We start from the raw sequence: 24,085 nt of genomic DNA on the forward strand, positions 1-24,085 counted from the left end.
CTTTAAAATTAAAACTTTTTAATGATACCAAAACCAGCCACATACAAGTGGTATAGCCAAAGAGATTTTATTACAAGTTCATATATACTATATGCGAAAAGACTTTTTCCCCAACCTAATAAAACGATCCTGATTAGCCGGGCTTATGATGAAGTCACTTTCTTGTAAACCGTGTTTTTCTACTATATGTACCACAGATTAAAATATGTGACGTCACCGTAGCGTCCAAGTAGCGTTTTTGCGCGCTATTTAAATATGGAATATTTCATATGATATTTTTCGGCAAATATTTACTAGAAATAACAAAATCGACTTTTACTGGGTTCCTTAACTGCTACTAAATAATATAAATTGCATTTTAAAAACCAGTTAAATAGCCTATTTTATAGTACTTTTTGACGTTAGTGCTTTTTTAAGTTATTTTTTTTTGTTGCTACTTTAACTCGAAATATGATAAACGAAAATTGCTTGCAAAAATTTCTCAAAACATATATTAAAATTGTATCAACTCTATGTAGCAATATATAACATCAATATTATACAGCATTTGATAGAATATGTACCTAAATAGCACGATAATATGGACTTATCACTCCGTAAATATTATTAGTAATTAGATATTAATTTACTACAAACTAAAGTTATACTTAAGTCTCTTTTAAATTAATATTTTGTTGGTGAATTTAATTAATTCAAAGGAAGAAGATAACATTATTTTGACAATAAACGAAACTTTAAAAATAAGATATTTAGAAATAGGTAACACTTACCGATGGAGCTGCCTGTTAATAGATTACGAAAATTTAATACAGTATTAAAAAAACAAGCAGATGACGTCACTTTTAATGATGTCAGCCAATCACAAGGAAGATCAGCCGACTCAGGAGCAATTATCACAGTGCATAAGTATGCACGAAAACAGTATATGTATACATATTCTGAAAGATCTTTCCATTCCCTTCTTAAACTGCTGGCTACAATTTTTGACAGAAAGACCCAAAAGTTTTTTAAGCTTCCAATCTGGGCTGGCGCTCAGAACCTGAGTATCTATGGTCTTATATCTAGACACTAGACCAGTGATTCCCAAAGTGGACTCCCAGGGGTCCACGAGAGACATGATGTGGGTCTACGTAGGCGTGAATAAAAATTGGGGGTTAATATGTTAATGGGGTCCAAGAAAATTTATTTGGTTTTGATAGTAAAGAGCAAAAATGTAGTCATAGTTATATTACCTTATTAATTTTTTCTTGTAATTCTATTCTTTTAATAAGTAAAGTGGTAGAAAATGTATGTACAACATTTCGTTTTTATTTTATCGATCGAAATATAGGGACAGAACTCAGAAGCAACACAATTTTTATTTCTTGGCGACTTTAGAATTTGGTGGAAATGTAGCAGCGGGGTCTCCACCGAAAACAATAAAATTTTGAAAGTGGTCCACGAGAAAAATAAATTTGGGAACTAACTGCATTAGACAAACGAGACAGTCACGGAGACAAATAATGTTAATGGGGGGATGGTGTTTTGTTCTTTTAATCATAAATATTGTCATGTTAAAAGACAAATCGCATCCATGATATATGGTAAACAAGCGTGACACAATGGATTTCTGTTCCTGCCAGTCCAGTTTATTGGTGCAATGATGATGATCATAATAGTGACCAGGAAGCGGTTAATGGTTGTATCAACTATACAGCTAGAATGATATGGTCATAGAGATCTTAGGCGCATCGGTCATAGCTCAACACCGCTAAGAGAGCACGTTACACTATCAGCACCTTAATTTGGGGCTGTTTATCATACAAAACCCAAACCGAGTTTTAAATATTGGAATCTGCAATGTTAAGCTTCAGAAAAACTTACTGAAGCGGCATCCTGAAAGTAAATTATACATTATATACTTTTATTATTATTTTTTTATTTATTTAATTTAAAATATAACTACGGCTATAGATACGGCTCATATACTCGTACGTAGGAGATACAAAATAAACTAATAACCAATCAGATGGGTCAAAAGTTTGGAAACTAAGATGTTTTGTCCCTTGCGTCTGAAACTACAACGACTTATTTACTCGTCAAGCCAGAATACAACAATACAAACTACAAAGCTATGCTTTTAAGCAATAGAAAAAGTAATCAGTGGATTGTACCAACACAAAACCCAAACACTAAAAAAAAACTAATACTAAAATGATAAATTGGGTCTGAGAATATTTGGTATTCTCTTGAGTAGCGTAGCTAGGTGGGTAGACCTGGTGCATGAAGAATCGCACCCTCACTCCCTTTTAACTTATATTGCCCTTCAAAATTATAGAAAGGAATAAGAATAGGAATGAAAATGTCGTGATCATGAGAATAATCTAGAAAATACTTACTGCAGGGGTTTCCTGAAATACATAGCACTTAGTAAGTAATTTAAATATAATATGTAATTCGATAATAATTGGTCTCCTGTGCAGATATTCGCACGATAAGAAAAATATAATTTTGGTGTCCTTATAAAAGAATTCTGCTATGGTGATCGATCTTAAGAGATCTGAGATCGATCTTGAGAGACTGGGCAACTGCGCGGGAAAAAACGCCTGAAGTTAGGCTCGGGTTCCATGATAGGACACTAATTACTGTAAATAACAGCATTGTAAATATGTTTATTTGAAAAGAGCAACTATGCGAGTTTCTTGCCGTTTCTTCTCGCTAGAAGCTGCTTTCCGAAACGGTGGTTGTATTTAATTAAATTTTTTAAAAATTCCAATTGAAATCGATTCAAAAACGCTTCATTGTGAAGTTTGCTTGAATAAAATTGATTTGATTTGTTTAAAGATGAGATCAAAGGGTCTTAGATACATTGGACGTTAAGGATGTTTAAACGCTGCCAATTTTCAGAGCATTTGATACGCAGAATACAAGATAGGCATGATAGAGTTTGCGAGGCCCTTGTTTTTTTTACAGTACTCTGATTCCAATTTTATGTATACTTTACACCGCCCACGCCTTACGCCGCCACTGCGCAGGATTACGAATAGAAAAACTTAAAAAGTAATAATGGCCTGACTCAAGGCTTGACCCAGAACCCCTGGTTTTGGAGCCTTTTAAATATCCACAGCAACATATCAGACAGACACTTGAGAGTAACAATAATTTGATGGTTATAAATACTTACAGCAGGGGTATCCTGGAAAATGCATTAAAATATTTAATAATCAATTTTGTTATATTTTTGACTTCCTCATTATATTCCGAAAAAAGGATACTTTTGTCAAAGGAAATACATAACTAGGATCTTTTGTTTTTTTAAAGATACGATTTTCTTTTTAAATAGTAATACTTCGAATCCAAATAGGTAATACACCGTAACCTGTTGAGTTTTTAACCACATTTTGTCGCCCGTATCAAATTAACACTGACCCATTCGATTCAAATAAATGAGATGGAAGAAGCAAGAAATGTATTTGTAGAACTCAGATGGTGCGATAAAAACTTAAACATAATAAGTGTCTTTGAATTAAGTAAAGATACCACCAATTATTATAATATATGCTTACGTCGGGCTGTAAATAAATGTAATTCGTTAAAATATGTTTGCTCATCACAAAAAAATAAGTGAACATTGTAAAGTGAAGTGAGCGTTTGAAGTATTAATATTAAGAGCGATAAGGAGTGCACTTCCTCCTAAGCCAACCTCATCTGCTTGTAATACCCTAAGTAACAAACGAGGTATTGCAAACAGTCTGGTAGGGTATATCCACTAACACAAGCTGTCATGATTCAAGAATATAGAAGGTCTAATGAAGCTGATTTAGAACACTTAGCATTATTGTGTCAGCCAACCAACGTGGCTTGGGTTTAAATTTAAATGAAGATACAAAGAAAGATACATCCACAAGTTTCCGGGGAAACAAAAGTAATCTCTGGCTGTGTTGCGGTCTCTAAATGTGATTGTTCTATATGTGAAGAGCTTCATCCTTGTATCCAATTTGGATGTAAAGGTTCTAACCTTTTTTTTTTATAGATTTTCTAAAATGGAATTTTAATACACATATATATTAATACACTTTTGCCAAGTGTCAAAACAAAGAAAAGTTGGTCAAAATAATCAAATTTGAAATTGCATTCAATTTTAGAATTTCAACCTGTAAAATTTGTAGTTACTTAGTTGATCGTAAAATTTGTTGACCTTATTAATACACAATTATTATTATGATTACAATACTTACAAATGGATATGTATCTCCAATTGGCAAATAATTAATGAATATGGCAACAATTACAAGAAGTAACATTTTGTTTAGCATATTTTGTAAGTTCAGCGAGAAATCCGATAGCAAAAATAATACGAATGGTAAATTGTTTATTTTACGATATAATAAAATTGGAATACTTTAAATTGACTATTGTTATATTTAGTTATTCCCCATAACTTTTCCTACAGAAATATTATTGCGTTCAGTAATAAACTGCCATCATTAATAATATATTACTAGAGTACTAAACGTTATTTTGATTTATTAGGACATTATTATTATCTTATATAAAGGTTAAATAAAAGTAGCTTAAGTTATTCCTTATTACATCAGCTATCTGCCAGTGAAAATACCGTCAAAATCTGACCAGCCGTTACAGAGATTAGCCGGAAGTAGCAGACAGGCACACAGACAAATATGGTAAAAAAAGGTTATTTTGGTATATGGACCGTGTATACTTTCATGACTTATATGCATTAAGTAAGAAGCGGTTATTTTAATATTACAAATTGTCACCTTAATTATATTATATATATAGATGAAGTACCATTTCAACTGTTTTTTTTTTGGGTTGTTTTAATCAAACAAACCACATTTTCAGCCACACAATAGTAATACGCTCAGTAATATATCAATAGGCTATTTGACAATGCGAAAAATAAAGTGTCAATGATTGTAATCAGTATATGAGATTAAAAATGGTTATTTACTAACAAATACTTAATTTTGTCAAAAACCCATAAATAAAAATGCATATTTCAAACGTTTGTCACAATAATCACTTGCTTGTTAACTTCGTTTGCCTACTATATGTACCATAGATTAAAATACAGGCAAGTGACGTCACCGACCCCATTATAGCGCCATATTGTCCAAATAGCGTTTTTTTCTAATTTATTTTTATTAAGTTTTTTCAAATTTTCCCCCGCATTTTAATTGTGGAATTTTTAATATGATATTTTTAGGTAAATAGGTATGAGCTAGAAATAAAAAAGTTCCTTAACCTCTACTTAATAATAAAAAAGGATTTTAAAAACCAGACAAATAGCCTATTATATATAAAAAAGAAAAACAGGGTTGTCATTAAAAATAACAACAAAACATATATCAATTTATTTTATAAAACAATATATTTACAATTTTCATACAAAATATATTCACTTCGCTTCGTCCGACTTCTCTTGGTATTTGACGACGCCTCTCTCGATTAATTCAGGAACTTCAACGGCTAGCCATGGACCAAGCTGGAACAGATAAAAATTACAATATAGTTTTTTTTATGGTATAGATTGGCGGACGAGCATATGGGCCACCTGATGGTAAGTGGTCACCATCACCCATAGACAATGACGCTGTAAGAAATATTAACTATTCCTTACATCGTCAATGTGCCACCAACCTTGGGAACAAAGATGTTACGTCCCTTGTGCCTGTAGTTACACTGGCTCACTCACCCTTCAGACCGGAACACAACAATACTGAGTACTGTTACTTGGCGGTAGAATAACTGATGAGTGGGTGGTACCTACCCAGACGGGCTTGCACAAAGCCCTACCACCAAGTGATAGTGTTCGAGTTGCATTAATTAAAATGTATTAATTACAGGATAGACTGAGCCGGGTAGACGTTTTTGTAGGGCGTAGATTTGTTGTGTAAAGATGTTTCTATCTTTAAATCTTTTGTTGTGTCTGGTTTACAGAATTGGGGGAGACGCGACTGACTGACAGAAGCTTTACCGTAGGAGTTAGGGACAGGCATAAGCTGACCCTGTTGTGAAAGACTGACATTAAAAATAACAACAACAGTGTGTAAATTTCCCACTGCTGGGCTAAGGCCTCCTCTCTCTTTGAGGAGAAGGTTTGGAACACATTCCACCATGCTGTTCCAATGTGTTGGTGGAATACACTTGTAGCAGAATTTCTAACAATTTAGACATACGCAGGTTTCCTGACAATGTTTTCTTCACCGCCGAGAATGAGATGAATTATAAGTAAATACAAATTAAGCCCACAAATATTCAGTGGTGCTTGCCTGGGTTTGAACCAGCAATCATCGGATAAACCACTGGGCCATATCGGCTGATGCAGAGCAGACAGTATAAGGGATTGTGAATATTCAAACATCTACATACTAACAAATTTATTTCTTGATTAATTAACTCATAATTAGGTACAACAATTACAGCCCTAAGTGCCCATAGTATCTGAACTTTCGGAAAAAATTTTTGAACTTATTGCAAACCTCTGTTCTCGTAAGACTTGGAAAAAAATCTAATTGCAGCCAAATTTAATTCCAGATATTAGTATTCATGGCTTAGTACATAGGCAGGAAAACCTACATGAAGCTTTAGAACAAGTAACATTAAAGATATACTTACACCCAGAGCCATTGCATGAGCTATACCGAATTTGGGTACATTTCTTGCCCATAGCGGTTTAAAGTGGTCTGTTAAGCATATCTTTCCTCCTCTGTACATTTTAGCTGTTTTTCCATCCAGACCAGGTAGAGCAAGTTCTGGTGCTGTCGTTGGATACGTAACCGGTATCTGAAATAAATGCACACACAAAATAATTATCAAACTTATAGCTCAGCTTTTATTGAGATTGGAGTAACACTTTAGGAACCTACAGTAGCACGGCATCCAGAGTCAATATTGTATCTGTACTAATTAACTTATATATAAAACTTAATTATATATTAGAATAATATAATAATACTTGCTGGTACGGCCTTACACAAGTATTATACAAGAATTGTTCTATTCTAGTTTGAAAGGTGAGTAAGCCAGAGTAAGTACAGACATAAGGGACCTAACACACATTGATTATGTAAGGAATGGTTAATATTTCTTACATTGCCATAGTTTATGGATGGTGGTCACCACTTACCATCAGGTGGCCCATATGCATAGTGTGTCACATTATATGTGTAGAATTAATATTTTTTTGAGCAATTAGTGCTGACCTAATTAACAATACCTTTACCAATAATAAATTAAAAAAAAATACAAGAAGCAAATACAAAGCTTGTGACGAACAAATACTCACATCAAATTCCAAGTCAAATTCATACTTCAGTAGGTTGTGGACATACCAACATTTTCCAAACCATTTTGTTCCTGTTTTATCGGATTCCAATCGGAACCAATCATTGTCGGCTTCTTTATTATTTTGCACATACTGAAAACAAAATGATTTATTAAAAAATATATGTAGCAGTGATATTGTAAGGTTTTTTATTCATGTGGATACGAAACAACAATTAATTCATATATATATTATTTTATATATAAAAACTTTTACTTGACTATATTTTTTTCTAACAAAATCCATACACAGAATATATCGATCTAATACAATTGCAATTAAAATGTTATTACGTAAAGGAGCCTATATAATACAAACATCGGAGTTACATAGCGCGAAATTTTACGTTATTCTTCACTTTCTATTTCGTAACTAATATTTAATCGCTAATATTATTCGTAAGTAGATTACTTGAAAGAGGTAAAAAAAATCCCGCCAACTTGATGGTGATCAAGTCAATGACGATTGTTTTATTTTATATTTTAATAAAGTAACAATTTTAGTTATCATTACCTTTATTAGAGCCTGGTATTCCTCTTTCAAACGGGTTGGCCATAATTCCTTGTCTCTGGGTCCTGCTTTAGTTTTTAACAAAGGTATGCTACTAAGCGTTTTTCTAGTACCCTCATCTACCATTTTTGTGACTTTGAGAATGATTCATAAAAAAAATTAATTTAAAATCTTGAAATAGTGGAATGTCTGCGTAAGCAAGTGTTTCTTTTTTTTAATACAAGGAAATGTCAAAACTAAATGTCATACTCAAAATTCAACTGACAACGCATACTTTGTGACACGTTGACAGATTTAAATTATTGTCTATTGACACCAGAATATAAGACCAAGACACATAAATACGATTATTATAACATAGAATTTAATACAATTATAAGGATAATATTTAAATATACGATTAATAGAAATAGTCCAATGAAATTTTAAATACAATCGTGAGAAAAATATGACGATTTAAATCACTGACTTTTAACTTAAAAATGTATATTAAAAAAAGGTAAATACTAAACTTGCTTACCGTCAATAATAATAACATTGTGGGTTTTACAAGTACCTAATAGTTAAAAGATAATTTGGCACTTGGCAGCATTGATAATAGGGTAATAAATCTGACTTCTGAGACTCTGAGTTGTCACTTGTCCGTCGCAGTCATTATGACAGTAAACTTATTTTATTGATTCTAAATTCTGATCAACCATCGAATAAAAATGAGAAGATTTGGGGAATATAGTTTAAGTTCAGTTTAGTTAACTTTAATCAAATATCCCACAATTTCATCGAAATACTTTGAAGAAACATTATAAAGGTGTGTTTAGAAAAAAAAATACAAAAACACGATCATAACTATTTTTGTTATGACATTTGAAATAAAATCTAAAAACATATTTTTGTTTAGGATTAAAAATGGGTTCCGAACAATCAATGCCTCCAAAAAAGCAGCCGCAAAGGGCACCACCAGTACGCAGAGGACATACAATAGCAACTTCTAATTTTCCAGGTTATATAGTTTTACTAATAAAAAAAATATATTTATTTTTTATGTACCTTGGATTTCAAAAGGCGTAATTGTGACAAATTAATAAAAAATGAAAAAATATACACATTCTTATCAAATAAATAATATTGATAAACAGGTAATTTTATGTTTAATATTAACAATGATATATTAAGACAAACATTAATCATATAAAATATAATATCTTATTTTATTGGGCTTAATTTATATAGAATGAAAATTTAATATATTTAAGGCATTAACAATGTTTTCTTAAATGATCCGGCAAAGGAACATTGTCATAAAGCCAAATAATCAATTTAGACTTATACTCATTTACATAATGATGTCTGCTATACCCATTATGACTGGGTTTATAAAACATAAACCTTAACCAATGTTTCTGGGTTCAAACATGGATTTAAGCACTGATATATTCATATGTTAAATTTATTTCATGCGGGGTAGTGAAGGAAATCATAGTGAGGAAACTTGATGGTCAAGGTGGAAATGTCATGCATATCCTCCAACCAACATTAGAGCTTACATAGAGTGAGCTCCAAACCTTCTTTAAATGGAGAGGATGCCTTATCTGCAGGAATGCTATAAAATAATTGTTTTTTCTTTTAATCAAATGTGTTTGTCCACTATTATTATATGAAATCATCTATTTGATTTTATATATATCTTGTTATAATTATATTGTATTTTTTTTAATTTATTAATAAAATAGATCTCATGTTCTAATAAGACAATATATAAAATTGACTTGCTCATTTGATCCCTGTATCATTGTATTAATATTAATTGTAGTAATTAATCATATTGTTTACTATGACAAATTATGAGTAATTTTTTTTTACAAAGTTTTATTTATTATATTGTAGGTTGTATCTATTTAATTATAGATTAATGTTATAAATATTGTTAATGTATGTACTTACTGTTAATGAATTTATTTGCAAAATTTGTAAAATAATTTTATAGTTGTCGGAACAAGCTCTCATATTGTTGTTTCATTCTCTTTATAGATACAAGGAGACCAGAACCGTCACCAAGTGGGAATAACTCTCCCGGAGCCAGTATGTGCTCAGATTCGGAACTGCCTTATATATCATATACTGTGGATAGACCTATCGGAGGTACGGTATTATATCATTTGAAATTTCATTCCTTTAAGATCGGCAACTTGCAAGCCTTATGTATTGCAGATTATCGTAGGCTGTGGTAATCATATTCCATGGTGAAAGCTTCCTTATTGTTCTAAATATATAGTATATATAAATAATATACGTAGTATATGTATTTTGTGCATTATATTTTTATGTATTATATTTTCATATGTTTCTATAATCTTAAACGTTTATCACGTGACACAAAACACTTCCGATTGGACGTGCTTATGATGAAGTCACTTGCTTGTTAACCTTGCTTGCCTACTATATGTAACAGATTAAAATACAGGTACGTGACGTCACCGACCCCATTGCAGCGCCATATTGTCCAAGTAGCGTTTTCGCGCGCTATTTAATTATGGAATTTTTAATACGATTTTTTTCGGCGAATATGCACTAGAAATAAAAAAAATCAAGTTTTACTGGGTTCCTTAATAATATAAAATGGATTTTAAAAACCAGTCAAATAGCCTATTGTCAATCACTCAAGCCCTTGAATAATTTTGGCCTCTTGGAAAACTTGTGTAATATGTGTTGTTAAATTCATATCTAGATCTTTGGAAGTTAAATTAAAGTCAATATAACTAGTTAGATTGTGTCGTATTATAAATAAAGATTAAAAAACGCAAGGAATATAATGTTGTCTTAAATTTTCGCGATTATTACACATTTAAATAAAACTAGTTATAACGGATTTTAATCGCGTATATTAATTATTTTGAACATCCCGACGCTTCGAGCACTGTAAACTTAATATTTAATTAATATACGTGATTAAAATCCGTTATAACTAGTTTTATTTAAACGCAAGGAATATTTAAACCAAAGCTTTTTTTTATCTCTACTCCTCATTCGAAGGAGCTCTACAATATATGTCTAGATATTTTTTAAAGTGTAATTAACATTTTATCAAAATTTTATTAAAAATTAGATTCACCCAAAAATTCGGCTAAAACGCAAAGGTCAGACAGTAAGAAGTCTCTCCTACAACGGAGGCAGCTGAGCTTGCAAGCTAGGAGGAACAAGAGAGCACGAGACATCGTCGTCGTCAAGCCGGCGACGGATACGCAATTGGACGAGGATATAAGGAGACTACAGGTAATCTATATATATAGATAGAAATAAATTATAGATATAGCACGAAATAGATTATAATCTAACAATATTTTCAGTGGTTAGAACGCGTGCATCTTAACCGATGATTGCGGGTTCAAACCCAGGCAAGCACCGCTGATTCATGTGTTTAATTTGTCTTTATAATTCATCTCGTGCTCAGCGGTGAAGGAAAACATCGTGAGGAAACCTGCATGTGACAAATTTCATAGAAATTCTGCCACATGTGCATTCTAAAACCTTCTCAAAGGGAGAGGAGGCCTTTAGCCCAGCAGTTGGAATTTATAGGTTGTTGTTGTTGTTTGTTGGTTGTTTCAATTTTACGGTGAAATCAGATGGCGTAGAGGCGGGGAGTACATAACGTTCAACCAATACCGCAGACATTTTTATCTTTGCCGTTTAGTAAATTCAAATCGTTTGTAAAAAAAAACATCGGTAAAAAAGGCATGTTATTCGATACAAGATTTGGTGTATATGATAAAAAGGCTTGGAATTAATACCTGTTGACTTCCAGGGAGGATACATTACATACAAATATAATTGTATTTAACTAATTTGATTGTTGGTTTTTTAAATGTTGAAAAAGAGTAACTACTGAGTTTCTTGCCGGTTCTTCTCGGTAGAATCTACTTCCCGAACCAGTGGTAGCTTCACTTAATTGTTAAATGACGATTCAAAAGTGCTTGTAAAAGCCCACTTGAATAAAATTTATTTTGATTTGATCAGCGCGTGAGATGCATTCCGCTCTACGCCAGTTCACAATTTGACCGCTTTCAATCGATAGATTATAATATAGCGAATAATGCGTTAAATTGCAAACATATTTCAAGGTTCACAATATTTCGACAGTTTACAATATGACGAGGTAGATTGTAATCTAACGATGATTGTAATTTTACGATAACACACATATATATATATGTGTGTAAAATATAATGAAACTGTCAATAGCGCAATGGTTTATTTGGCGATGTAAAGAGTTCGCAGGATCGATCCTGACCCCTTGGGCTATGATGTGAGGGAACTCACCACTCCTAATGCAAGAGATAAGCTTAACGTTGTCTTAAGTGATAAGCTTAATAAGCTGTTACTCGACTGCATAGACTGCTTTTGTAGGTCAAAATATATTTTGTGGGTACAAATTTTTGATATGGTTTCATAAAAATGTATAAAAATGACCGCAATCAATCTATTATGAAATTAAATAAAACATTATGTAATGCTTATAATTATGTAACCACTTAAAAAAAGCTCCGCTGACTTTCGTTCGATAATTCTTCTCAGGTAATTTTAGATTAGAATCTGAAAAAGTGGTCAGGCCAATATTAAAAAAAAAAATAGCTTCGTCTCATGACAACAGAAATGATTTTGAAAGTCAATGATGTAATCTTAATGCTGATTGGACGGTCACCTATGACGTAATTTTCGACCAATAAGCGTTCAGTACTCATATAGTTATCTCTGATCGGTGTTTGAGCATGACGTCATTGTAAACGCAAACTTCTTCTTCAGGAAATACCAACGTTTCTACCAATCATGAGAGGGACCCTCGGCTTACCGGGGGCGAAGGATCCAGAAGTTCTTGAAGGTCAGTTAAAGTTTCAATTCAATTCTTAGTTAGGCTTTTAGTTGTGCTGACAGGGCATAGATTAATTCGCCAATGTCACGTAGGATGGAGAAGACACGAATGAGATTGATCGGTACTGTTGAGATACTAAACTCAATAGAATTTTAAAGTCAAGAATAGTAGTATTAATTTCCTTGTTAATCCTTAACGTACAACACAGACATTAAGAGTTAACAATAGGATTAATTAAAAATAGTTGTTGGTATTCTAAACTATATATGAATGAATGAATTGTACTTCATTGAACACCACAAACAAAAACAAAAAAAAGTAACACAAAATTAATAACATACAAAAACGTAAAATAGAATACTAAAACAAAATGTAAATTAAAAGTGTTGTACAACGGGCGGACTTATGGCTAATTAGCCACCTCTTCCAGACAACCCAATCAGAGAGACATTTTTAAAAACATCGGCGTACGCAATGATATTCTAATAAACAGATATGTTATACCCATACTAAACAACAGAAAATAGTGTGCCGCGCCGGGGACCGTTTATTTTACATTTCGTTACAAGTAAAAAGGATAGCTTGATAAAAACAATAAGTAAAAGGGATAACTAGATGTTTTAATTACGCAAAACGTATTACTACGTAATTATGATGTATTATAACGTATTACTACGTAAAACGACTACAGGCAAACGTCCCAATTAGGACGTTTTCTAGTCTTCACTTTTTGCGCGTTAATAACATATCTGTTTACTACAACATCATTGGGCGTAAATATGAAACTAAATTGGACTATTCACAGCTTAATTTTATCAAATTTGATATATTTACGTACGATTGAACAAAATGGACCAAACACAAACGTCAACAAACATTCAACATTTATAGGGAGAGGGACTTTAGGAGGGAGGAAGTCATAGATGGGACGAAGAAGTCTAGGACCAGATAAAGTTTCGTTATGACATCATCATCTTCGTCAAAGTCAGCCATCTTCGCTTTCTGGCGCTGTATATTACTTTGCCTAATTTTCTCAAATTGGTTATAAATCTCGTCTAAAGCGCTTCATCGCTTAAGTTTAAATTTGTGATGATAATTCTTTATTATATTAAAAACTAGCTGTGCCCGCGCCCGACCTCCGTGGTCGAGTGGTGTGTACACCGGTTTTCATGGGTACGCCACTCCGAAATCCCAGGCTCGATCCCTGGCCGAGTCATTATAGAACATTCAGTTTTCTTAGTTGTTTTGGCTTTGGGTGTCTGTGGTACTTCTGATTTTCCACAACACAAGTGCTTCAGCTACTTACATTGGGATCACAGTAATTTATGTGATGTTGATGTTGATTATGTAGATTAGAATTTGTTCTTGTGTTTAATTTTCCAGGTCTAGATCCCAGACCTTGGGTCAGGATGACTACACGAGTCCAAGCGCACTTATCTGCTTGCGCCCAGCCGCTGGCTGCCGAGGAAATCCACTTGGCTAATAAGATTAAAGAGGTGAGAGTAGTATTCAGTATAATTCTGGTTAAAGAGATATTTGAAGACATTCGTGTCAGGGTTTTGTGCAAGCAATTCTACCGCCATACAGCAGTACTCAGTATTGTTGTGATCCGGTTTGAAGGGTGAGTGAGCCAGTGTAACTACAGGCACAAGGGACAGAACATCTTAGTTCCCAAGGTTGGTGGCGCATTGGCGATGTAAGGAATAGTTAATATTTCTTACAGCTTTATTGTCTATGGGTGATGGTGACCACTTAACATCAGGTGGCCATATGCCGCCAACTTATACCATAAAAAAAAAACAAACAAACAGTAATATCAGCATTTATGATATGTCTAATATGTATATTATGGTACGTAATTGTCAGGCGGATTCGGAGATAACCCGTCTCTATTCGATAACGGTGGAGAAACAGAGATGCAACGCTCGCCACGCCGAGAGGCTGTCGCGCGTCAGGGAGGTGGCCCATCAACTGTCCAGATGCAACTCCTTGCTGAACCAGGTAATACACTTTACACCAAGTAGACCAAGAGGGTACCGCTGGTTTTTCAGTGGGTATTCCGGTGAATCGGTGGTTTTTTAGTGGGTATTCCGGTGTACTCAGCGTCCAAACCATCGGGGAGACCCACATACCCCCCCCCCACTTCCATCACGTGGGGAGTGCGTAACGCGTTTTTCAAGCGAGAAAAAAGAAGGTAATACATCACTAGCGTTTCATCAGAAGCCCATTTCAATGGAAGGAGTAACTACTACTAATAGTTTTCGATTAATATATCTTAACTAGCGGCCCGTCCCGGCTTCGCACGATTTGAATTGTTTTTGTTTTATTAAATATATTAGTGAAAACTAGTAGTGAAAACCGCATGAAAATCCGTTAGGTAGTTTGGAGTTTATCGAAAACGTACATACAGACAGACGCGGCTGGGGGACCTTGTCTTATAGAATGTAGTGATTTATTATACAACACTATTTCACTTAACTAGTGATGTCAATCGAATATGCTTTTATGAGTCTTAATTGAATAAAGTATATTTTGATTTGATTTTTTTATTACGGCACAATTACACAGGAACAGAAGTCAAAGTGTACCAAGTATGTGTTGCTGTATATGGTATATAACCTGACGACCCCCGTGGCCGAGTAGTGTGTACACCGGTTTTCATGGGTACGCCACTCCGAGGTCCCGGGTTCGATTCCCCGCCGAGTCGATGTAGAAAATTCATTCTATGTTGTCTTGGGCCTGGGTGTTTGCGGTGCCGTCGTTACTTCTGATATTCCATATCACAAGTGCTTTAGCTATTTATATTTGGATCAGAGTAATGTATCTGATGTTGTCTCATATTTTTTTTATTTTTTTTAAATCTGTGGCTAGAACGACTGTCACTTACATAAATTAATTCAATAATTTGACTCTTGGAGAATGTTTATAGTATAATATTGTTGTATCACCGCTAGAAGGCGCTGCAGAACATCTTATATATAAATATATAAACTCAAAGGTGGCAGACTGACTGACATAATAATCTATCAACGCACGGCCCAAACCACTGTACGGTTTGGAAATTTTGCATGCAGGTAGATGCTATGACGTAGGCAACCACCCCTAGGGGGATAAAATTGGGGATGAAAGTTTGTATAAATCTTCTTAGATCTTCTACTGATTGAATTGAAATTAAAAATTGGAGCTAATAAGATATATATATACATATATTTGTGGGATATAGCTTGATTATAATGCACAACACGTTTTTTTAATTCATATTAACTTTATTATTCCTAAGAGTCGAGATGGCCCAGTGATTAGAACGCTTGCATCTTAACCGATGATTGCGGGTTCAAACCCAGGCAAGCACCGCTGATTCATATGCTTAATAATCTTTATAATTCATCTCGTGCTCGGCGGTGAAGGAAAACATCGTGAGGAAACCTGCATGTGACAAATTTCATAGAAGTTCTGCCACATGTGTATTCCACCAACCCGCATTGGAACAGCGTGGTGGAATATGTTCCAAACCTTCTCCTCAAAGGGAGAGGAGGCCTTTAACCCAGCAGTGGGAATTTTTTTTAATTTAAATTATTATTTTAAATTATTATTTCCTTCATCAATCTTAGTGACAGACAGAGTACAAAAACTGACAGACGTTTCTGACACTACAAGTTGCCAGTCATTATCAAATAAATAATATACTTAAAAGATATATAAACTATTTCCACATATATTGGGGTTATATACATATTATAAAACACGATTGAAGACTTTGGGCGACTACTACTCCTATAATACATATCTATGATGATATACATCATGATAATCGGTACATGTTTAATATTATATACAAAAATATTACATTATTTCATTTTTTTGCAGACCCTACAAGATATAGAAGAATTGAATCAGCTGTTACCCGAGAATAAGAGATTGGAGCCATTTATATGGAATGAACAGAAAGTTTGAAATAAGAATTATAATAGCTGAGAATTATTGTAAATAATTAATAGGATTTTAGATATTATATATTGATGTATATTGCTTTTATATATTGATGAGTTTTGGTGTTCAAAAGTTGTATAATCCTCGTAATAGTAAAGCGAGGTGGAACCATGTGTAAGTAAAGTGCTTTGTTGTTTTGTATTGAACAGTGTTACCATTAAAAAAAATCGAATTATACAGATACATAAAAGTTTTTATAAAATATTAAGATCACTTCTATCAGAATATCATATCATGAGAAGTAAGTTGCCTATTGTCTGAATAGGTTTTTTACAACCAATATTCACCTCGGGAAGTATGTTATGTCTTTCACTAATTACACTGGCTCACTCACCCTTCAAACTAGAACGGGATATTGCTGTTTATTGGTAGAAAATGTGGTGAGCTGGTGGTACCTACATAGATGAGCTTTTAAACCGCTAATAAAAAGTAAATATATTAAGTGAGTTGAGTGCATAGTAATCAGTATTGTTTTCTCTTTTTATCACAATTGGTTGTCATTGGAGAGAAAGAGACAACACTCTTTATGTAATAATAGCTGAAGTGTAATATATTTGAGAGGTTTCGCTTATTAAATACTATTAAAATTGAAATCTTATTATAAACAATGATGTATTAATGTATATTTTATTTAAGACAATTAAATGTATATAAATGGATATATTGTTTTAATTATATGATAACCGGGCCTACACAGGGTGTTTAACATTATACTCTATGGTTAATCAAAGTAAATATCGGTAAAATTATTCAGTGGCTGTGACGTCATCAAAATATACCTCTAGCATATTATAACAACAAAGGAAACTAAGAATTAATTGACCTTTTATTTTTTACACATACCTTTCATTTATACATGACACAAGTACACGGTAGATGTCGCTAGTTCTTTTTAAATGTATTAATTTGTAATCTTTTTTATGGAATAGCTTGGCGGACGAGCATATAGGCCACCTGATGGTAAGTGGTCACCATCACCCATAGAATGACGCTGTAGGAAACGTAAACTATTCCTTACATCGTCAATGTGCCACCAACCTTGGGAACAAAGGTGTTATGGCTACACTGGCTCACTCACCCTTAAAACCGGAACACAACAATACTGCATACTGTTGTTTAGTGGTAGAATATCTGATGAGTGGGTGGTACCTACAAAGGCGGGCATGCACAAAGCCCTACCACCAAGTAAATATATGTTAACATTTACGACATATATGGCGTTAAGACCAAACGCAAAAGAAAACAATAATATATATAACACTAGTTATTGCCCGCGGCATCTCGCGTTTTAGGGGTTTGGTTGTATTTTAGGCGAAAAGTAAGCATGTCCTTCCTCGGAGATCAAATTTGTTTCTAATCAACAATTGCTATACTTACCGTAATTAAATTACAGAGTGAAGATCAGTTTCAAATTCAAGGCGGCTCAATCGAAGCAGATATAATAATAATAATAATAATAATAATAAATAAATATGAGACAACATCACATACATTACTCTGATCCCAATGTAAGTAGCTGAAGCACTTGTGTTATGGAAATCAGAAGTAACGACGGTACCACAAACACCCAGACCCAAGACGACATAGAAAACTAATGGTAATCTACATCGACTCGGCCGGGAATCGAACCCGGGACCTCAGAGTGGCGTACCCATGAAAACCGGTGTACACACCACTCGACCATGGAGGTCGTCAAAATTCATCAAACAGACTGGCATTGTTAATAGAGTTGGGATTAGTTGGTGCCAACCATTTTACTTTTTCTAACAAGGCATAAGATAGAAATAATACATATTTTGGAGCTAAAAAGTCTGGTTCAAATTTCAAATTAAGCCTTGAAGCTTCCTTATTACTTACTAGCTGTTACCCGCGGTTTTGCTCGCATAGACTTTATATTATATTTTTATAATATCCGGGTAGGCATATGACTCCACTCCACTTGATGGTAAGTGGAGTCCAAACGCGAAGACGACTAGTACGCACAGCAAGAATGAGCTACACTAGTCACCCTCGCCATGCCGGCCCGCAAGATGCCTCTTCACGCATCTTTTGAATATATATTTACAAATTAACTTAAAATATTACGTTGATGTATGACCTCTTTGTTTAGAACACTTTATACAATTAAAAGTAGCCTATGTCCTTTTCCAGGCTCTAAACTATTTGTGTGCCAAATTTCATATGTATCTAATTCTTAAGTATTATATAAATACAAAAATAAAAGAAATAGATCGATATATATATTTTTTATTTATTTATTTGGGAAACAAACAATTATAATTACACTTAATAGTAAAAAACAAATATAAGAAAAACATAAATCAATCAAGTTTCCACTTAAAATTAATACAAACAAATGACATATTACATATATTAAAAATAAAAACAAACACAGAATGCAAGTGAAACTGCTATAATTTAACTATATGACGTAAATTAAATTTAAATTCGCTAAGGTTTGAGTTAAATATATCTAATTCTGTATGTACAATGTTTGTTATAACTTTTACATGCACGTAACAAGAACATATTCTTTGAATAGTTACAGTTACAAAGGGGTACAAAAAATAAAGTTTGGTTTCTCGAGTTAAGGCGAGGACATTTAAAAAGACCTATAGATTTATATTTTTATGACCAACATAGGCATTTAGATATGTCAAAAGTAAATTTTTCGTATCTATTATTACTTAACGTAATTAGCGAGGTGATGAATGGGGTACCAAATAAGAGGTTTAATATTTTATAAGGACTGTTCCATATATTTTTTTATACTATGTATGTATGATGTTTGTTTAATTTATATTTGCGAACTGGCTTCATTCAAGGAAATGTTATTTGGTAATTCTTTTTTTTAATATATTTTGTATGTTTTCAACGATTCTATACAAATATTATAAACTCTGCTTGTATTATATTTTATTGCCTCGGTTCTTTTCTATACCTACCGTAGCCCCTGACGTCTAAGTTCTAACACATGCGCAAAGCCGCTGGTGACTAGGATAAAATAAATAATGACTTTATTCAAGTAGCCTCATACTAACAATATGTTTAGGAGATTCCTTTATCCATACAAGACTGTAATAAATAAAAAAAAAAAGCGCGCGAAACAGAATTAAATCGCCATTATTATTTTTTTGGCGGGAACTGTTACGTCAATATTGGCGCGGCTTGTAATTTGTTTTTTTTTTAATATGGCTCTTATTTGTGCCATGAGGCACAGATTATTTCGCCAATGTCACGTGCGATGGAGATTGAACGGTGTGGTCGAGATTGCAGACTTAATTTAATTTTAAGGGCACAATAATAGAAGTCTCTCTGTTAACCCATAAGCTAAAACAATTGTAATTTGTTATAAATGTTTTTTTTTGTGGCTTTTAGTTGTGCCAAAAAGGCACAGATTTTTTCGTTATAAATGTTATTTGCGTTTTATTTGGACTTGTAAGCTCAACTGAGTAAGTATTTTACTTTAAAATGTATGATTTGGCGATTTATTTATGTTAAGCTAAATTTAATTAGTTTGAATTTTTGGTTTGTTACAAAATTGATTAAAGTAATTTATATTCTTGTGTTCTTTAATTTATATTGCCTTTAAGCTAAATAATTGAATGTGCATTATGAAAAACCCAATTATAAGTTACTTTCGGCTCACATTGTAGATTTAAAGAGAAGAAATAAACAATATCTTACGAATGATGAATAGTTTTTTTTATATACCACAGAAAAAAAAAAAAGAAGTCGAAATCAAAATGAAAAACAGCTATTAAACTAAAAATAAAAAAATGTAACCATGACCGATTTTAATGAAACTTAGATTAAAAATGAATATCTCAATAGGTACGACTTTTAGTTTTCGAGTAATCCTTGGACAAATATACACTAACGGAATTAAACACACTTGCTTGGAAGCCTAAGTGAATCATCATACACTAATATTATTCAATTCTAACAATGTTACATACATACATTTCAAACTGATAACCTTTTTTAAGTCGATAAAAAAAGGTTCTATATCATGTCTGCAACACGATTAAATAAAAAAAAGAAAACTAAACTATGCGTATATAAAAAAGGTAATAACTCCATATTCCTCAGCGTGCAAGGCTAGTGTTAAGAAACGCGAAAGTAAATATACGTTACTTCATCACGACTAAACAACAGCGCCAATCGCGGTGAAAGACAACAAAGAAATACCTTAACTGGTGTGTAAAATCCTTTTTATATTATTTAGTAGAGATTTAGGAACCCAGTAAAAGATTTTTTTTTTTCTAGCACATAATGCCGAAAAATATCACACTAAAATTTTCCATATTAAAATAGCCCGCGAAAACGCTACTTGGACAATATGGCGCTGCAATGGGGTCGGTAACGTCACTTGCCTGTATTTTAATCATATAGAACGCAAGCAAGGTTAACAAGCAAGTGACTTCATCATAAGCCCGGTAAATCAGGAGCGTTTTGTGTGACGAGACAAAAAGTCATTTTTAAACACATAATATATATTCATTACAATAATTTACACTTTATTTTTCGCATCGTCAAATAGCCTATTACAGGATGAATAATTTTGTAAATTATTTGCTGGTAATTTGCTATTAAAATGATAACAGTACATTAAGTCACCATTAGTTTTTTGTTTCTATTACCGGTCGAGGCGAGACGGCCCAGTGGTTAGAACGCCTACATCATAACCGATAATTGCGGGTTAAAACCCAGGTGAGGACTGAATTTTTATGTGCTTAATTTGTCTATAACTCATCTCGAACTCCGTGTCTACATTCATAGAAATTCTGGATTTGGAACAGCGTGGTGCAATATGGTCCAAAATCTTCTGAAAGGGAGAAGAGGCTTTAGCCCAGCGGTGGGAAATTTACAGGCTGTACATGTTAAAGTATGTCCGTAAATATGTATTAAATAAATTAATTAAGTCAGTAAAATTGTGTCGTGAAAGTAGACTGTGTCTGTGTCTAGAAGAGTAGTATCTTGTAGTTTTAATTTTGGTATATTGGAAGTAAAAATAATTAACTTATGTGTACAAAGAATTAAACACAAAGAAAAATAATTGAATCAAGATGTCTGTCATTTATTCTATATCAAAAAATTCTGCGAGAAGCGTTGCTGTTTTTCAATGACGCAACACAAATAAAAAAATATATAATTATCTAATTATATAATGTACAGTTTTTCGAATGTGTAAATATGTGTTTAGATTTCTGTACAATTGTGCAACAGGGTTTTAAAACGTAATGTATCAGACTAGAAATGTCCGCAAATTCTGACATTTTGAGACTAAGTTTTGTTTAGCTTACTGACCCTGCCCCGGCTTCGCACAGGTGCAATACCGATATATATATATACTGTAGAATATAAACACAAAGACAGCCCCAGGATCCTGTGCCCACGCTTGCCTACGAATGGCACATAATAGGAATGGCTGGAAGAAGGTATTGCTGTGTTCAGGAGAGGGCTTGGAATATATTCTACCACGCTGTTCCAATGCGGGTTGGTGGAATGCACATGTGGCTGAATTTCAATGAAATTAGACACATGCAGGTTTCCTCTTACTGTTTTCCGTCACCGTCGAGCACAATATGAATTATAAACACAAATTAAGCACATAGGTATATATATAGTGGTGCTTGCGTGGGTTTGAACCCGAAATCATCGGTTAAGATTCACGTGTTCTAACCACTGGGCCATCTAAGCAGAAGGAAAAATATGTACAAAATCAAACCTTTGTGTCCTTAGACAATACAAACAGCAACAGATTTGTTACTTAGATATTGTTTGTAGAATTAGAAACTTATAAAATTATTAGAGTTTATTATGATGAAGAATATACTTAAACCCCTTTTTTTAAATCATGATGTAATCTTTTATATTATATAACCCTTTTAACACTTTGTGCTGAGACGGCCCATTGGCTTAAGCAAGTGAATCTTAGTCTAAAATATCTATATTTTATTGCGGTCAAGCATAGCATCGTAAAGAAACCTGCATGAATACAGTTCTGTGACTAACTTGCATTGGAATAGCGTGTCGGAATCATTATCATTATCATTACATAGTATAAAACAAAGTCGCCAACCGTTCTCTGTCCCTATGTATGATTACATCTTTAAAATTACCTACAGACTGGATTTTGGTGCGGTTTTTTGTAATAGATAGATAAGATTCGAGAGGATGGTTTTTGAATATAATACATGGAAAATATAGTAAATATACATTGATAATTTTTGTTGTTTCTTATGTGATGTCGTAAATAAACAAATTCTATAGTAGTTAATATTTAGTAACAGTATTGCACCCGTGCGAAGCCGGGGCGGGTCGCTAGTTATAATACATAATCTTTATAATTGTCAGTAATTAAACAATTAATCTACTCATTGACAAACTGTACCTAATATTGCAACTATAATATACCTATTGTTGTATATGTGAAGTTAAAACCCTCGCGCTTCTACTCATAGAGACATTAAAATTGAATTTAGGGGATGATTGGCCCCTAGGATCGGTCTGGCTTTTTGTAAAAAGTTTTAAAATAGTTGTCTGGTGGACATATATAAAAATGGGGCATCAGAATTTACGTGAAGTTCAGTAATTATTTTGGGAGCTTTAGAGCGTCTGCAAAGCAAAACGGCCGATGGAAAGTGCCTGGGAGTATTAGCGACTTATTTTTAAGGACATTGCCTAAAATATACGTAAAAATCAGTTTGGAAAATTTACGTGAGGTAAGTAATGTTTTTACGTACCTTGATTACTTGATACCTGAAAACTGGCTGTCAGGTAAGCATGCGTTATTAGTAAATAGTAATACTACTTAATCGTCCACATTTCCTTCGTCAGGAAATACGTGACGTCTGACGGCCCTGGGATCTTACGCTATGAGTGAGTTAGTGTAACTTCAGATAAAAGTCATAACATCTTAGTTGCCAAGCATGTCGACGATGTAAGCAATGATTAATATCCTAGAATGCCAATGTGTATGGAAATGCCAGTGTATACATACAATAAAATTGGAGTGTCTGTTTGTAATATTAAAATAGCCCTTTTTTACTCAATGCATACATTTACACGGTACATATACCAAAATAACATTTTTTACAATTTTTTCTGTGTCTGTCTGTTCGTTCCGACTAATGTCTGAAACGGCTGGACCTATTTTGACGGGACTTACACGGGCAGATAAATGATATGAAAAGGAGTAACTTACGCTACAATAAATTTTTTTTTGTTAAATTCAAACGCGTACGTACAAGGTCGCGGGCACATATATAATACACCAAAATATAAGACACCAAAAAGGTATGTATCTTTTAACAAGCAAACTCTAATTTTTCGGTATATTTTATTGATATATTATTTTATTAAGAGACACTAAAAAAAGTGTCTTT

The 24,085-nt window shown here is 33.3% G+C and overlaps 2 protein-coding genes and 1 long non-coding RNA gene across 3 annotated transcripts; 1 reads left to right on the plus strand and 2 right to left on the minus strand.

Annotated features, from left to right (window-relative positions):
- Positions 1-769: 769 nt before the first annotated feature.
- Positions 770-4,350, minus strand: LOC124542028. Its single transcript, XR_006967299.1, has 6 exons — positions 4,218-4,350; positions 3,546-3,551; positions 3,164-3,175; positions 2,379-2,390; positions 1,864-1,875; positions 770-782 (listed from the first exon to the last, which is right to left on the minus strand). It is a non-coding gene; the product is annotated as an uncharacterized LOC124542028 (long non-coding RNA).
- Positions 4,351-5,342: 992 nt separating this feature from the next.
- LOC124542023 (ubiquitin-fold modifier-conjugating enzyme 1) lies at positions 5,343-8,101 on the minus strand. Its single transcript, XM_047119980.1, has 5 exons — positions 8,083-8,101; positions 7,844-8,045; positions 7,292-7,423; positions 6,622-6,789; positions 5,343-5,488 (listed from the first exon to the last, which is right to left on the minus strand). The coding sequence occupies exons 2-5, from the start codon at positions 7,964-7,966 to the stop codon at positions 5,402-5,404; spliced, it is 510 nt and encodes a 169-aa protein (XP_046975936.1). The 5' UTR covers positions 7,967-8,045; positions 8,083-8,101; the 3' UTR covers positions 5,343-5,401.
- A 375-nt stretch (positions 8,102-8,476) lies between these two features.
- Positions 8,477-17,315, plus strand: LOC124542022 (BLOC-1-related complex subunit 5). The gene is made up of 8 exons (XM_047119979.1): positions 8,477-8,648; positions 8,739-8,840; positions 9,869-9,979; positions 10,944-11,110; positions 12,638-12,713; positions 14,088-14,200; positions 14,571-14,705; positions 16,572-17,315. The coding sequence occupies exons 2-8, from the start codon at positions 8,747-8,749 to the stop codon at positions 16,656-16,658; spliced, it is 783 nt and encodes a 260-aa protein (XP_046975935.1). The 5' UTR covers positions 8,477-8,648; positions 8,739-8,746; the 3' UTR covers positions 16,659-17,315.
- Positions 17,316-24,085: the final 6,770 nt, after the last annotated feature.

Source organism: Vanessa cardui, chromosome 29 (genome assembly GCF_905220365.1).
Source record: "Vanessa cardui chromosome 29, ilVanCard2.1, whole genome shotgun sequence".
In the NCBI taxonomy this organism is placed as follows: Eukaryota; Metazoa; Arthropoda; class Insecta; order Lepidoptera; family Nymphalidae; genus Vanessa; species Vanessa cardui.